The sequence below is a fragment of the Aquarana catesbeiana genome, linkage group LG02 (genome assembly GCF_042186555.1).
Source record: "Aquarana catesbeiana isolate 2022-GZ linkage group LG02, ASM4218655v1, whole genome shotgun sequence".
Lineage (NCBI taxonomy): Eukaryota > Metazoa > Chordata > Amphibia > Anura > Ranidae > Aquarana > Aquarana catesbeiana.
The window spans coordinates 301,952,674-301,967,542 of NC_133325.1; the positions used below are offsets into that span (position 1 = coordinate 301,952,674).

The 14,869-nt window shown below is 43.2% G+C and overlaps 1 protein-coding gene across 3 annotated transcripts in view; it reads left to right on the forward strand.

Moving 5' to 3' along the window:
• Positions 1 to 14,869, forward strand: part of CYFIP1 (cytoplasmic FMR1 interacting protein 1) — a 210,402-nt gene that overhangs the window by 76,235 nt on the left and 119,298 nt on the right. For all 3 annotated transcript variants that reach the window (XM_073614611.1, XM_073614610.1, XM_073614609.1), the window contains 4 exons: positions 7,471 to 7,575; positions 8,152 to 8,243; positions 9,288 to 9,405; positions 10,628 to 10,750. In XM_073614611.1, coding sequence (XP_073470712.1) covers positions 7,471 to 7,575; positions 8,152 to 8,243; positions 9,288 to 9,405; positions 10,628 to 10,750 — 438 coding nt within the window. The remainder of the gene's footprint in view (positions 1 to 7,470; positions 7,576 to 8,151; positions 8,244 to 9,287; positions 9,406 to 10,627; positions 10,751 to 14,869) is intronic.

Here is a 14,869-nt window from a genome sequence, read left to right on the forward strand (position 1 = left end):
TGTACTTTCATGATTGGTGCCTAGTGTTCTATGTTCACCTTTCCTTTTATGTAGCCATTAATGTATAATTAAAGGCAAAACTAAGGGGGTTTGAACACCTGTCAAGTCTCTATTGCTGTCGGTGTTCCCGTTAGCGAGATTCACGTTCTGTCATGTTTATCGTTAACACCGAAAATTTAAATAAGAAAAAATCCCAAATTGGAGGTTGTCCTAAAACATTAATAAAGGGGAAAACTTCCAATGGGGGGCACTAGTTCCGGTGACACTTTGGAGGAATGTTCTCTCACTTGTTTTGACTATGGGATAAGAAGCAAAGGAAAATTTCCCCAGTGGGGCACAGATAGCAAAAAAAAATCTGACCGGGATATACCTTTCTTTACTCCATCCAAAATGAACAAAAAGTGTTTGCCTTTAGTTCTACTTTAAATAAACCATGTCGATTTAAGTCTCCCTGCGAAGAAAAGTTTTAAAGGCCAAGTTCACCTTTCAGGATCATGTTCTACCTGAATTTTTTTTTTAAATTCAGTATTCTTTATTGGTTTTTTCTTGTTACAAAAAAAAAAAAGAAGTTAAAAGGCATTATAGTTTACACATCCAGTTACGAAAATTAACAGGTCCGATTATACAAAAATACATTACTCTCATCCATGAAAAAGAGAAACAATGAGACCTGAATCCTATCTGAAACTCCTATACCCCTTCCCGACCCCCCACCCCCTCCCATCCTCCCCTATTGCTGAACTATTAAAAAGTTGCATAACCAATATTTTATGCTAACATCACATCAGCTGTTAGTCCTCTTTTCACTGGATCTCCTTTGCCTCTATACTTTACTAGCGGGTATTCCAATACCTTAGGCTCTTTTCAGGTTGAATCCAGGTCAGGGGGCTGTACCCAACCATTGCAGCCAGTAACTCCAAATTTTTGTGAATTTATCGTAGCTACTTCTCCTGATATAGACTGTTTTTTCTTGGCTTGATAGAGGCACCTCCCTATAGCGACTTTCTTATTATTGCACCCCACACCTTCCCCTAGCAGGCCGAGGATACATACCCTGGCCTCCTGTTTTAGCTTAATTTTAAACCTAGTTTCTATAATACTAATTATCCCTGACCAGTATCTCGCCAGTTTTGGGCATCTCCACACCATGTGTATTAAGTCATCCAGTCTACGACCAAACCTAAATAATCTCTTAGGGGTGTAGTAGGCCCTATGTATCAGAAAAAGGTGCGACGCCTGCTGCGATGGAGAGACCGACACCAATGGGCTGGCCTTCAAAATTCCCTTCCACTGGCTATCCGTGATCTCCCCCACCTCCCTCGTCCACCTTTCCCTGACATCCAGAGTCGTTTGCAGAGCAAGCAATCTATCCGAGATTTGTCCGCTTATTATTGCTATCATGGCCTTAGTGGTATTTGCTCTAATAATTTTATTGAGGAGAGGTGCATTGCACCATCCTAATGGGCAGTTACTAAATTGACTGTTAAGTGCGTGCCTGATCTTAAATAAGTGTAAAAAGTGTTATTTGGAATCCCCTATTCACGTCTTAGCTCAATGAAAGATTTCAGGGTTTTACCTTTGTATAACTGCGCCAGTCTACATTATCTGTGGCGGACCCATATCCAGTTTTTTCCAATGTTAACAACTCCTTCAGACCCTTATTATTCCATATGGGTGAAAATTCAGTGTGACCTCCGTAACCCATAATCCTCTTAGTAGCTTGCCAGACTTTAATGATTAGTTTATATGTTGGAGGTCCCTCCTGAAATGTCCCCGCCTCTAGTGCCTCTGCCAGGGACCCGTGTGGGGTATCATGCATCATAAGTTTCGCGTTAGTATTCAACAGGCCCTGATATTCACAGCCTCCTAGATGTTGTAATTGCGCCGCCAAGAAGTAGCTATAGGGGTGAGGTACTGCCAACCCCCCTTCCCCGACCAGGCGCTGTAGCGTTTGTAATTTGATCCTTGCCTGTCCTTTCTTCCATATTAATTCTCTAAATAAGGTGTTTATTTTTAGAAACCAGCTCTTCCCAATCCAGACTGGGGAGTTGTGGAGTACATACAATAATTGTGGCATCCAAACCATCTTAATCAAGTCAATTCTACCTGCCAGGGATAACGGGAGTTGGCGCCAAATAACACTTTTCCTTCTAAATTTTTCCAATAGAGGGACTAGATTATCCCCTATATATTGTGCCGGGTCAGTTGAAATAACTATACCCAGATAGCGCATCTTCTCCACTACCCTCAATCTCGGCATACCCCCCCTTCGACTATTACATGTTGCGTCTAACGGAAGCAGTGTTGATTTTTCCCAATTAACTACCAGGCCCGATGACCTCCCAAATCTTTACACTAATTGTATTGCCTTTTCAAAGGATGGTCCCGTGTCCCCAAGAAAAACCAGCACATCATCAGCATAAAGTGACACTTTTTCCGGCCTATTCCTCTCTCCGAGTTCTTGTATTCCAGGCGGGTGTCTTATAACCTCTGCTAATGGCTCCATTGCTAACGCGAATAACAGGGGCAAGAGTGGGCACCCCTGCCTCGTCCCTCTCTCAGGGGATAGCCACTCCGTATATTCGCTGTTGATCTTTAGCCTAGCTTTTGGATGGAAATACAGGGTCTTCACCCATTTAATAAATTTCGGGCCAAACCCAAACCTCTCCAGTACCCACCAGAGATACTCCCACTCCAGGCTATGGAACGCCTTAGCTATATCCAATGCGAGGACCGCCCTGGAGCTCCTGGTCCCTGCCGGTGACTGAGGTTCAGGTATGCCCTTCTGATATTAATACTGGTAGATCTATTTGGGATAAACCCTGACTGGTCCGGGTGCACTAGCTCTAAAATATATTTTTTTTAGCCTAGTAGCCATTACTTTTCCCAAGATTTTTATGTCGGAGCATAGTAACGAAATGGGTAAATGGGTCTGTATGAAGCTGCTTCAAGGTGGTCTTTCCCCTCTTTCTTTATCAGAACTATGTTGGTCTCAGTCATTGAGGAGGGCAAACTGCCATTAGTAATCGCCCAATTCAATGTCTTCAAGAGTTCTGGGATTAACGCCTCCCCATAATACTTATAGATTTCCACAGGCAGGCCATCAGGGCCTGGGGCTTTCTGATTAGGCATATCTACTACTGCTTGCTGTACTTCTTCAAGGGTTATGGGGGAATCCAGACTAGTCCTTTCACTTTCAGAGAGGTAAGGCAGGCTGACACCCTCTAAGAGATTCTCTATCTCTCTTACTTTTAGTTGTTGTTGCGATTTATATAGGTTACTATAATATTCAAAGAATACCTTATTAACCATCAAGGGATCTGACGAGATTTCCCCACTAGAGGTCCGAATCGCAGCGATCACTGAAGAGGGTGAGTTAGTATCAGCTAATAATGCCAACATATGGCCCACTTTTTCCCCCTCCCCAAAGAATCTCTGCCTCTGGAATAGTCTCTTATTTTCAGCATTTTTAAGTATGTCCATCTTATACTCCTGCTGCTTTTTTACCCAGAGCTCCCGTTTTCCAGGGCTTGGGTCCGCCACGTATTGTTTTTCTAATTCCAACACCTCTTTCCTAATCTGGTCCCCCTTTTCTCTTGATTGTCTCTTAACCCGTGTTATACTCTGTAGAAGGATACCCCTCAGACGCATTCCAAGAGTCGCAGACCATCCCCTGCGGCGCTGACCCTGAGTTAATTACCACAAATTCTTCTATTTTTTCTGATATATCTTCTGTTTTTCCTATAATCTCCAACCATGTTGGGTTTAATGCCCATGATCTCTCAGTACATCTATTGCGGGTATTTATTGTCAGCGTCAAAGGGGAATGGTCCGATACCCCTCTCGGCCTATACTCTATTTTTCCTAATAGTGAAAGCACCCCCCTATTTCCCACAGCCATATCTATGCGAGAGAGAGTGCCATGCGACTCAGAGAAGCAAGAGTACTGCCGCTCCTCTGGGTTGCGGATTCTCGAGAGGTCGCACCACCCAATCTCTTCAAGCAGCTGAGTGAGCCGTCCCTCAGTTGCCTTATCCTCCCTTGCTCTTGGGGGGAACCTATCAATTTTACCATTAAGAACCATGTTGAAGTCGCCCACCACTATAAGTGGGGTGTCCCTTTTTATCCTCAACATATTCTAAGAGGCGATACAGAATCTCCATCTTGAAGGGAGGGGGAATATAAACATTAGCTATAACAAAAGGTTTACCCTCTATTGTACAAAATAAGAAAACATAGCAACCCAGCGTATCTATCCTAACGTCCCTACAGGAGAACACCATCCCCTTTTTGACCAATATACACACTCCTCTCGAATAAGAGGTGTGCACTGAATGAAATTGTGCTTGAAATTTTTTATTCCGGATTAATAATTTAGACTCATTGGTGAGGTGTGTCTCCTGTAAGCACACCAGGTCCGCACCCTGTGATTCCAACTCTGAGAATACAGTGGCTCTTTTAATGGGATCCCCCATAACCCGGATATTCCATGAGGTTATTCCTACCATTCTAACCCTCCTTTAAATTATAAACATGAATACAGATAAATAAATATACATCTCTAAGAAAAAGGAAAAAAAGAAAACAGGGGCATAGAGATCTGCCTCTTGTGGTGGTGAACACTAAGAGCTCCCCTAGTTAAACCCGCCAATATCAAATATTTGTCTACAAGCTCACGTGCAAGGTTTCCCATCCCTTTTAAACCTACTAAATTTTCTTTTACAAATTTTAAATGTAGATAAGTGTTTCAAAAACCTATGTGATGGTTTTACCCTTTGTGATTTTAATAATAGTGTATTACAACCCTTTAATATTATTTGGATCTTACATACTTCTTTACCCTTGTGCCCGTCCATCCCCCTCCCCCCCTGCCTTCCTTGGCCTACCCTAGGAGCATTCCTTGTGACCTGTTTAACCCAACCAACTTTCTCATTCCCCAACTCTTTTCCCCCCTTGCTCACCCAAGCAGGGGCAAAAAAAAAGAACTTTCCCCTGCTTGACTTTCCCACCCCTCTCACACTACCCTCCCCCCCTCCAACCTCAATCACCTGTAGCACTATTAACCACAAAACAATCATCCTCCACCTTTTGTAAGCTCTCATAAATGGTTTTCTTCAACACATCAAACGCCCTCCCTCCCCCTCCAGTCCCTGCTGCAAAAAAAAAACACAAAGGAAAAAATATACAAAAATATCAATCAGCTGATATTACTCCGACTCTAAAAGTTCTTTTTATTTTCTTCCAGCCATTTTGTGGCCCTATCAACTGAGTCAAAGAATTGTGTCCCTCCTGGAACATCGATACGTAGCCGCGCCGGGTAAAGCAGTGCATATGGAATTTTCATGTTCCTCAAGCTGCGCTTAATTTCAACAAATCCTGCCCTTTTCTTTTGCAGGTCCGGGGAATAATCTGGGTATATTGAATTTCTAGTGTCTTTATAGAAAATGTCCCCCTTTTCCCTAGCTTTCTGCATTAGTCCTGTTTTTTTATCCTTATAGCTGAACAGCTTCATGATCAGTGGTCTAGGGCGGGAGCCTGGAGAGATTAACCTGGTGGGCACCCTGTGAGCCCTCTCAATGGCAAAAAAATGAGAAAAAGTCTCCGCCCCGAAAACCTCCCTAAGCCACCTTTCCAGGAATACTTCTGGACAGGACCCCTCGCTTCCTTCTGGGAGGCCTAGGACCCTCACATTTTGTCTGCGGAGGCGATTCTCCATTTCATCCATTTTGATTTTATAAGTATCCAGCTGGGTCTGCATCAATTTAAACTCTTGCCTCATAGGATGTAAAATATCCTCTACTTGGCTTAGCCTCTCCTCTAAATTGGAAGTCTTTTCCACAGCATTCTGTAATTCTTGACTCATAGAGCACAGTCCTTCTTTAAGGCCTCTTAACTGGTCACATAAATCACTCAGTGATCCCCTACAAGCGTTAACTGCACTCCGTACCTCTTTCAATGTAGGTTCGGGTTCACTGAGTACCTCGGTATCAGGATTAACTTCAGTCATTTTTCCCGGGGGGTCCCTTTCAGGGCTTTTTTTATTCATAGCTTTCGTAGTAGTTAATGATGCTGATGTAGTTTTACTTAAACTTTTTCTGTCCCCTGTGCCTCCCGTCAGAGTCTTCTCTTGGAGTTGCTGAGTACCCTTAGCTGGGGAGTTCGAGGGAGTATGGGCAAATTTCTCCAGCTTAGATGCCGCTGCTGATGCGGACGCTGCAAGATTCCCCTTCTCCTTAGCTGCCCGGGTAGTCTGCGCAAGGGAGCCCTCATGGGGGTGCTGGGGGTGCTGGGGGTGCTCCTCTCCCTTTTTCTTTCATTTTTACCCAGTATATATGTCAGTTATCCCGAGAAGCTATGACGGAAAAGGTGGCCAGTACGAGTTCCCCTATTCCTCTATTCCTTAGTGAGCCAGAATGTTGTTCAAAGACTAATGCAACTTGAACTAAAAAATAACATACATCAATAAGTACTCTGGTGCCTGTCAGCAAAAACTCAGCATAATGTGCTGTTATTCTGAAAAAGGAAGTAGTTCTAGGTTATTACCTCACAGCCTCTCAGGAGCGAAGCCAGCCAGCACTCAGCATGATGAAGCCCTTCCAGCGGGACCCCCTGTTATCCAGGACTGCTGTGTAGTTGCTTCCCCTTTTTTTTCAATCCTTCTTTCCCTCGGCTTCCCGGGCAGATTGAGCTGCCCGCCGCTTACCACTCTTCACTGACAAGATGCGTGGATCTCACAACTCCCGCGAGAGCATGGAGCGTTGCCGGGCAACCGCCCGAGCCTGGTGTAAACAGCCAGTCTCCCCTTGGCTTTACAGCTTTACCGAGCCCCGCTACTGCTGCCCACTTCCCCCTTCTTTGCCGGGATCCGCCAGGTAGGGATGCGCCACAGGGTTAGGTTAGCAGGATAACAGGGCTAATAGGATAGCGAGGAGGAGACCAGGAAGCACGGTCAGTGATGCATTCAAAGTCGGATCAATCCGTCATGAGCAGCAGCAGGGAGCTGGAGCGAGGAGGAGACTCACACACCTCCGTTCACCTCCACATCCGGTTACGCCCCGCCCTCTGTGTGTGTGACGTTCTACCTGAATTTAGTACCCACTTCCCACCTCCCTAGAGGCCTCCCTCCCTTGACTATGCAGGTTCTTCTCCACTGACCCTTCCTCCAGCTCTCTTACAGAGGTATGACAGAGAGCTGGAGGAAGCATCTGCAGGAGCCTGACATTCCACCCAAAATTCATTCATCACAGGTGCAATGCTTTGCAGGGTCCTATGGGAAATAAGAAGTGGACTCTTTTTTTCCTGCAAAAAAAATGTGTGTATTTTATTATTTTTTTCCTAAAGTTAAACTTTCACTTTTTAATACTCTGTTGTGCAGCCTTCCCAGTTGTTCACTCTGTTCAATAGCTAAGCGCTTGTGGGTTACATGTGATGTGTATACATTAATTCAATATTTCTTTGATTGGTTTCTAGGTGATGGGGTTTGGCTTGTACCTCATGGATGGGAATGTGAGCAACATCTACAAACTGGATGCTAAAAAGAGAATAAACCTGACCAAAATTGACAAGTTCTTTAAGGTAAAATGAAAGCATGAAAAAGCTGATGTACTCACTGTACATTGTATACATTGAATATGTTGCCTTTTGACCCATATTTAAGCCTGCCATTCCTCGGCTTAATTGTTCATGGTTACTCAAAGTAATAAATACAGCCAAAATTATTTTTTAGTTTGGACAGAGCAGAGAAGACAAACAACCCCTGCCATGTTTTTACTGTAGGCGGTTTCCCCAACCCGTGGATTTTACTTCTCATCTCTGTTAGGACAGACACCCCTCTCTTCCCCCCTCCATTTCTTCACAAGACAGACAGTAAGGAAAATAGGCCATTGGGGTCACAGACAGGATTATGAACCCAAATGGAATTTTTAATGCTTGTCTACTCTGCCCAAAGCCAAAATAAAACAATTGCTTGGAGATGAGCTTTGAGGTTAGCCATTGTGCTGCCATTTACTGTTTTTTTTATTTTTTTATGTTTTACAAGACTAGTGAGTGCAATGTTTGATTGGCAAATGTGCTTTATAAGCTATGATCATTGATATCATATTGTATTCACAGTGGTACTGTCTGCTTGTGTTTTGTCCCTCCTGAGTACAGCAGCTACAGGTGGTGCCCTTGTTTGGTGACATGCAAATAGAATTGGCAAGATACATTAAGACCAGTGCCCATTATGAGGAAAATAAGTCTAGGTAAGCAATTTTCCTTTCGACTTTAAGAGTTATTTTTTCTCTTTTACCAGTCTATATCCAATACTTTAGTTATTCAACCTCACATGAGAGAAGAATGTTCCCCTTGCTGACCTCTTCTTCAAAATGCTAGTTGTTATGGTTACCCTCTGCTTTCTGCAATTGGAGTCACAGACCCTCGTGTTTGCAACAAGTAAACGTAAAATTCCAGATTAGTATAATTTAAGGAGAAGTTTGAATTTTTTTTTTTTAATAGGAATCATACTTACCTTGGTGGGTGCAGCATCGATCTGATGTTGACTCTGACTGTTGCATCTGTTTCTCGCCGCTTCTGAGAGCTGAGCTATCAAAGACCGCTGATCGGTCAGTTCTCAGTGCTTCGTGAGCAGAGATGACTGTTGAGTCACCGGCTCTCTGCTCCTCTGACTCCTGAGCATTGGCTACTAAGGCACTCAGCACTGATTTTTGGGAGGCAGAGGACCGTTCCCTTTTACTCAGAAGCTTCAACAGCAGATTAGGCACTGGAGAAGCAATTTTAAGGTAGAGTATGCGGTACTTGCTACACGTCCCTAACAGGTAGCAAATGAAACCTGCAGCTAGTACAGATTTACTTTAAGCCTGATTGATTAAATTGGATTCTAACTTTTTTAAATGAGTGTAATTTTGTAAGAAGACTTTTACATCCATCTTAGAAAAGCTATATTGTGGATTATATATACGCAGTTGATAAGCATTGGTTCCACAAGCTTCAAACATCTGCCCCAAAGTGTAATATAGGGTATGTTGGATTACCAGGAAAAGAGGATGATTGATGAGGCTCTTATTATTTATTTATTAAATAATATTTCTGTTTTAATACCATGCATATTTCATTGCTTTCATAGCTAAAGTAATCCAGCAAGTTGTGTCAGTATAATAGTTAATAAAAAGACATTAAAACAGACTGAGCTGCAGTAATACATAATATTCAACTCTGTAGCATCTTTTTAGATGAAGGCTCTTAAGGTTTTGCAAGGTATTAATGTTCTTTCTGCTGCTCTGAAACAGATGGACCTGCACCTCATCCAGCAGTAGTCCTCAGTACAACATCTGTGAGCAGATGATCCAGATTAGAGAAGACCACATGCGCTTCATCTCAGAGTTGGCTCGCTACAGCAATAGTGAAGTAAGTTTTGACAACATACTCCTTTCGTATTGGTACAGAAATCATTTACTGAAGTGATTAGATTGTTTATGATAATAAAACTTGTATTACTTATGTGCTATTGTGAATAGTGAGTTTGCAAGCCTTAATATTGTTTGCAATTTCTGGGTGAAGGCCTAAAGCATTTTTTAAGCCCTGTTTCATAGCAAGACATTGAAAAATAAATCTGTTTTATTGCTGCAGATTACTTTCCTTCCCCATTATTATCAAAACCCAAATTAAAGGCTATAGATGGTGTATACAGTACTAATCAAAGTCCGTTGCCAAATTCTTGTTTTCAAGATCATCGGTGTCACCATTTGACTATACTAGACAGTGGATAGACTTTTATCCATCCGCTATGCTTTCTGTTTAGATGTTTTCATGTCTGGCCTCAGAAGATCATCCCAAATTCCTGCTTTTACCTCAGCGGGCCAGCAGTAGACTTTTCCCCTGAGGCTGATTGTTTGGAGTTGTCTGTAGAGTTAAACGGTATATACAGGATCTATGAAAGGAATGCAAAGTGTTGCTAATTTTGTCTGTCAGTAATAATAAAGAAAATATATAATTTTAATTTTTTACGTAAATGTGACTTATAACATGAATATTATATAATTCCCTACATGTATGAATGATGACAAACTGACAGCAGGCAGCTATGTCGCCGGGTAAACACGCATGCAGCAATTACCTCCTGTCAGGCACGAATGATCACCCCTGGACACAAGATAGTAGGGACCCTGATAAAGAGAATCTAATGGAGACTCTGTTGTAAAGGGTGGACTCCAATTTGGTATTTTTTCTGTCTAGTAACTCGTAAAGTATACAATGTGGCCCTCATACTGCAAAATTTGGAAACCTCTGCTCTAATTAGTGTGTTTTCATACAGTGCTCTAAGGATTGCCAAAAAACCCCAAAACAGCTGTATGCAGTTTGCTATAAATGGCTCTTTAAAATGAGGCTATTTTCACACTATACACCGGTAGTTGTGGCTATGCATCTGGCTGATGGGGCACAAAGAAATGGTTAGGATGGCTGCACCTGCTTTTTAAGACATTACTGTGCTATGCACTGATTGGTGTTGAGAACTTTTTTTTTTTTTTTTTTTTGATTCTTTTAGTCTTTTCTCACCATAACCTGTATGGTTATACTGTCTATTCTGTACAAAAAAAAAAACTAATATTCCATTCTATGCATTTCTTAGGTAGTGACCGGATCTGGTCGTCAGGAAGCGCAAAAGACGGATGCTGAATACCGGAAACTCTTTGACTTGGCCTTGCAAGGACTTCAGCTCTTATCTCAATGGAGTGCTCATGTAATGGAAGTGGTAGGTCCCCAAACACAAGTGAAGCATCCATTCTGGTTGTGCCCCAGAGCTGTGCATTTATATACATACAGTATACGTCTAAGGCTTTTCCTACATGACCTGATATTTGCAAGTAATTCAACCAATACAACCATTGTAGCAGTTGGGCCTTGTAGGTGTTTACGCCTTAGTGTTACCAGAGAATTTGTAAGCACTTGTTCATTCTTGCACACCTATTTTCCTACATGTTGCTAATTATCTTTGTTGGAGATATAAGCACATATTTGGTCTGCCTTAGTTTCTGAGGAAGCTATTGCAATTAGAGCATGGCCAGTAGCTTGATTAAATACACTGTAATATGTAATATGTATGTATGTAATATGTGATAGAAATTTTTTTTTATAAAGCGAACACTCGTTCTGCTGATAAGTTACTAAATTAAATTGGTAAAAAAAAATTGGCTGTACTATGATGATTGTGGTTTTTGTTGCTTATATTAAAGACACATTGGGGTCAATTACAGAATGCGATAATGGTATGTGCATAAATTTATCACATGCGGTAAATTATGTCCAATTCGCACAAAAAAAAAAAAAAAAATTTTTTAAATGTGCCATTAAATACCACATAAAAAGCTCTTAAGTCCAATTCACAAATGGACCAGAGAGTAAAAAAAGCGTGCAATAATGACCCCCAGTGTCTTGCTGGCGGTATCGCATGCGATATTTGTCAAAAAAACAAACTAATAGCTGGTTGCTAAGCAGCGGTACTGTGAAGCTGGCCGCCGTGTTTTTTTTTTTTTTTTTTAATAAAAGAATTGTCAAAAACTGTGTGTGTGTTATTACCTTGTGACCATTTTGTGGTTAAATAGGTAGATACCCGATACTCATTTACATGGGGGGGAGGGATCTGGGGACCCCCTTCTTAAAGGGGGCTTCCAGATCCTGATTAGCCCCCTGCCCGCAGATTCCCACAACTACCGGCCAGGGTTGTGGGGATGAGGCCGATGTGCCCATCAACATGGGCCTGGTATGGTTCGGGATGGGGACGGACGGACACTCGCTCGCTGATTCCCCCCTCCCCCCTCTTTCCTGACCTGCCGGGCTGCATGCTTGGGTAAGGGTCTAGCAAAGATTTTGGGGGGGGACCCGGCGCTGTTTAATTTTTTTTCTTCAACATGTTTAATCGTCTGCTTTTTTTTTTTTTTTTTTTTTTTTTTTTCAACTGATGAGTCATCAGTTGTCGCTCCTTAGCAACTAACTAATTACCACTAATTTGAATAGGACACATTTTCATAGACGTACATGGTACAGCAGGCACATATCAGGAATATGAAATGTTGGGGTAACATATTCTTTAACCACATGCACATATCAGTTAGTGTTCCTAAAACTTACAACTGTAAAATCAGTCTATATATGCAGTGAAGCATGCTTGTTATACTCACTGTGGAACCTAAGGGGCTAATCCTCTGCATTGTGTAAAAAGTCTGTTTGATTCTGTCTTTTCTGATCTTTCTCTTCTTTTACTGCACCCAATCAATCTGCTGATAGTACAGAGCCCAGATAGAGGGTCAGGGGTCATGCAGCCTCATAGGACAGTCAGAGGAGACTGAAAACTCATGCAAGCTATTTTTTTTTTTTTTATGAATCCCTTTTTATTTGGGTTTTGACAATAAAGTAATACAAAACAGTGTAAAAAAATGCAGTAGAGGGAACAGAAAATAATACAAAATTTAGCACAATAAAAGACAAAAAAACAATCCAAGACATTTGCCCCGTCAAACATGAACAATTGGAAACTCCAGCAGGAGGAGCCCAGATGTCAAAACTAGTGAGGCGTCATCTACTACAAGCTTTGCCTAATACTCAGACGGCCACTGATAGAAGTCGCAAAACTGCTATATACTGCTGATGAGAAAAGGTATTTAGCAGTTTATATTTACTAAAATCATTACATTTCCATGTTCTGTGTACTGTGGAAGACCAGATAGACCATGCAGGATCTTGGGTTTAGTAACACTTTAACCACTTCCCGCCCTCCCTATAGTGGATTGACGTCCGGGAAGTGGTTCCGTTATCCTGACTAGGCGTCATATGATGTCCAGCAGGATGACACGCCGCCTCGTGCCCCCGGGGGCGTGCATCGCGGCGATCAGTGGAGCGGTGTGTCAGCCTGACACACCGCTCCACCGATCTTGGTAAAGAGCCTCCGGCGGAGGCTCTTTACCACGTGATCAGCCGTGTCCAATCACGGCTGATCACGCTGTCAATGGGAAGAGCCGTTGATCGGGAGTAGAGGAGAGCCGATCGGCGATTCTCCTGACGGGGGGGGTCTGCGCTGATTGTTTATCAGCGCAGCCCCCCTCAGATCACCACACTGGACCACCAGGGAGGGGGCAACATGTGGATGGCCAGGTATGTACCCCATGGCCATCCACATGTGCCCAATCTGTGCCAATCAGTGCCCACAAATGGGCACTGATTGGCACCATTATGTTCCAGATCTGCCCAGCAATGCCCCCAATATGTTTTCAGTGCCACCTGTCATTGCCCATCGGTGCCACACATCAGTGCCACCCATAAGTACCCATCAGTGCCACCCATAAGTACCCATCAGTGCCACCCATAAGTACCCATCAGTGCCACCCATAAGTACCCATCAGTGCCACCCATAAGTACCCATCAGTGCCACCCATAAGTACCCATCAGTGCCACCCATAAGTACCCATCAGTGCCACCCATATGTACCAATCAATGCCACCTACGAGTGCCCATCAGTGCCGCCTGAGTGCCCATCAGTGCCGCCTATCAGTGCCCATCATCAGTGCCTGTCAGTGCCACCTCATCGGTGTCCGTCAGTGCAGCCATATCAGTGCCCGTCAGTGCAGCCATATCAGTCCCCGTCATTGAAGGAGAAAACGTACTTATTTACAAAAAATTTTAACAGAAACAAAGAAAAACTTTTTTTTTCGAAATTTTCGGTCTTTTTTTATCTGTTGCGCAAAAAATAAAAACCGCAGAGGTGATCAAATACCACCAAAAGAAAGCTCTATTTGTGGGAACAAAATGATAAAAAAAATTGTTTGGGTACAGTGTAGCATGACCGCGCAATTGTCATTCAAATTGCGACAGCGCTGAAAATTGGCCTGGGCAGAAAGGTGTCTAAGTGCCTGGTATTGAAGTGGTTAAGTACCACCCTGTAATATCATTTTGTTACCCAGCCATTTTTAGTTTGATAATTTCTCGTTTAAGCAGCTCTGTACCCAAATTAATTTTATTTTTTTTGGCGACTGATAGAGCTTTTTTGGTGGCATGTAATAACCACTGGAGCTCTTATTTATTACCATAAATAGGAAAAAAAAGGCTGAAAAAAAAAAAAGGCTTCTTTTACTTTTGATTATAAAACATCTCAAAAATACCCTTTTTGGAAAGTAACACCCCACATCTCAAGGTACTGCTGAACCATTCATGAATTTTCCATTGATGTATTAGTATTTTCTCCCCTTTCTACATTGTTAGAGGGTGGAGAAGGATCAACATTGTAAACAGTAGTGTGTTTACATTTGTAATCACTGCAATAGGTCACAGGCACAACTGCCACCCTTGGGTGATTTTGTCGAGCGACATTTATAAACAGCACTAGGGAAATAACTGTTTGCGACTCTGCAATTCGTAAATGTGTGGCGGTAGTGGGGGGGTGTCCGGATGTAAGCCGAGGAAGATGTGCTGAGGAAGAGCTCCGCTAATCCTGAGGGAATCTGCTGCCATTCTGCACATAGAACCTCCAAAATTGCCCTGCCTGTCCCTGGACATCCCCTGCCTCTGTCCCAGCCAGAATTACGGAGCTCGGCTGGCCGACTGTGCCACCATTCAGCTCCATACATCTGAGGCCTAGGGAGCCTTCGACACCCTGCAAGCTTGGGTCCGGTGATCCGCAGAAACGAGTGGTCATCCCTTCTGCACCCATCCATGGCAACATCCCCGGTGGGGACCGTTCAGGCGCACAGCTTCGGGGGGCTGCCAGAGGGTCCCAGACAGCCGGATCCACACACCTGCGGCCGCCGCCATTTTGAGGCCTGCGGAGCCTGCAACATCCTCCCCGCTCGGGTGCCTTGTCCTGCAGGATCAGCAGCCACTC